This window comes from Arachis ipaensis, chromosome B09 (assembly GCF_000816755.2).
Source record: "Arachis ipaensis cultivar K30076 chromosome B09, Araip1.1, whole genome shotgun sequence".
NCBI classification, from domain to species: domain Eukaryota; kingdom Viridiplantae; phylum Streptophyta; class Magnoliopsida; order Fabales; family Fabaceae; genus Arachis; species Arachis ipaensis.
Window position 1 is genome coordinate 18,930,762 of NC_029793.2, and position 2,162 is coordinate 18,932,923.

Sequence of the window (2,162 nt, forward strand, 5' to 3'; positions counted from 1 at the left end):
CTGAAAATTACCCATGAAAACTTTAATGAAAATCATAATTTTTTTTTGTTTTGATTATTCACGATATTTTTTAACCTGACAGATTAATGATCAATTTGTAGCATATCTGAATTTCTTTTAAAAATTTGCTGCTAGCTGCATGCACAAAATAATATTGGAGTTCCCGACATTTGCTAATCACTCGACCAACTCAAATTGGTCACTAAAACTGAATATTTCCACTTCCCAATTTGCTTCTTCCTCAAAAGGCCCACCATTGAACAACTCGTTATCTTTTTGTGTAATATAAATTCATTGGGCCTATCTGTCTAAAACACCCCAGCATGTTTTTCAACTACATCCTTCCATTCTGACCAAAAAAGCAAAAAACTACATCCTTCCATGGCAGCAACCTTTTCTTGTCCCACACATAAATCATATGGAATTGTGATATTTTCTATATATATAAAAGGAAAAATTGAAGACATTATTTTAGCACTAATTCTATTTATGAACTCTAGTTATTTACACTAGAATACTAAATCTTAAATTTCTCTTTTTTATTAAAAAAAATTCAAACTATACAAATAACATTTTCCTTAGAAGTAAGAAGATATGCTAGAAAAGGCAAGACAAACTAAAATGTGATTAGCATTTTGGCTGATTCATCATAATAAATATGCAGTCATGCAGAACCACGGCTATTTTTTCTATCGCTATTCTAATCAATGCCATTTCATCACTTCATGTGACTTGATCCCATCATAACTCATTACAAGTTCATCTTCTGCTACTTCAAAGCTAGCATTTAAATTGCAAGACAGAGAGTACCCAGCAATTATTACATACTTTTGTACAACAATAAGCAAGCATAAATTACCAACAAAGAAACTAAAACCATAACCTGAAACCTCTGCTGCTAGATCCGTGTAACGCTCGAGTTCACTCAAATGGATGCTGAGAGTCCTTCTCTCCATCTTACAGCAATCGGGCTCCTCACACTGTGGCTTCCATCACTCCACTCAATGGACCCAAAACTTGAAGAAACCGCATTCCCAACCCCTCTAGTAAACGTTACCTCAAATGCTTGTGTCTTGTTTTCAGCACTAAACACAAGCTTGCTTGGTGATACTACAACTTCGACACCAGGAGGAGCAACAACTTTCACATTGTAAACAGCATCAACCGAACGCCCCACGTTAGTAACAACCCGTTTGTACTTAACCTCGCCATGATCCGCACCAAACTCAACCGCGAAAGACGGGTAATTCAGATCACCGGGACTAGTTAACTTACCAGTCCTAGCTACTTTAGTTTCACAAATGTCTGAACTAGGAGCCTCCCTAACAAAAACAGCAATATCCCTATTGTCATACCCAATTGAGCATAGGAATGCAACGTAGTCATCAATGTCCAAATCATAAACCAAACCAGGATTGAGTGCCCTGTTTGGATCAACATGTCCAGCACCATGAATGAAAGGGTTGGACTCTCCACCAGTTCCAAGATCCTTAATTTTACCCCCCGAGTTATCGACATTATAAGCGGTTGTCATCAAAGCAGATTTTATAGCAGCAGGTGTAAAAGATGGATATGCCTTCCTAAGCAATGCAGCAATGCCACTAGCATGGGGGCAAGACATAGAAGTACCCGAAATAATGTTGAATTCGACTCGTCTAGGATCAATTTCTAAATCAGTAGGTCCTATCTTCCCAGTCCACCCTGCCAAAATGTTAACACCAGGGGCTATAACATCCGGCTTAAGAATCTCCGGCGTGAGATGGTTCGGTCCGCGGCTAGAAAATGAAGCAACTTGTGGAGCAGAAGGTGAAGAACCAATCACAGTGCCTCTGAACTCTATTGTTGCAGTTGGAGATTGGCTTGTTTTTATGTATTGCTTGATCTTGTCTCCGGCGGTTTGACCCACCATGGTTGCCGGAAGAAGATGTGCATCCGCGAGAAGCTCCTCACCATTCTCTTCAGTGTTGGCTAATATCATTCCCAACCCACCAGCAAGCTTCACCGCACTACCTTTCTCAACTCTAGCATTCACTCCCCTGTCACAAACAACTATTTTTCCTTGAACCTTGGAAGGTTCTAGAGACCCAATGTAGCACAGCCTGTTTCCACAATCCGAGGCATAAACCAAAGGAAGCTTAAAATCAGGCAACTCTTGGCCGTAG

At 39.8% G+C, this 2,162-nt stretch overlaps 1 protein-coding gene across 1 annotated transcript in view; it reads right to left on the bottom strand.

Annotated features, from left to right (window-relative positions):
* The window catches only part of LOC107617858 (subtilisin-like protease SBT1.4), a gene marked incomplete in the record, with an annotated part of 4,187 nt that continues 2,620 nt past the window's right edge, over window positions 596-2,162 (bottom strand). Inside the window, 1 exon segment of the mRNA XM_016319729.2 lies at window positions 596-2,162. Within this exon segment, the coding sequence (XP_016175215.1) occupies window positions 926-2,162 (1,237 nt within the window).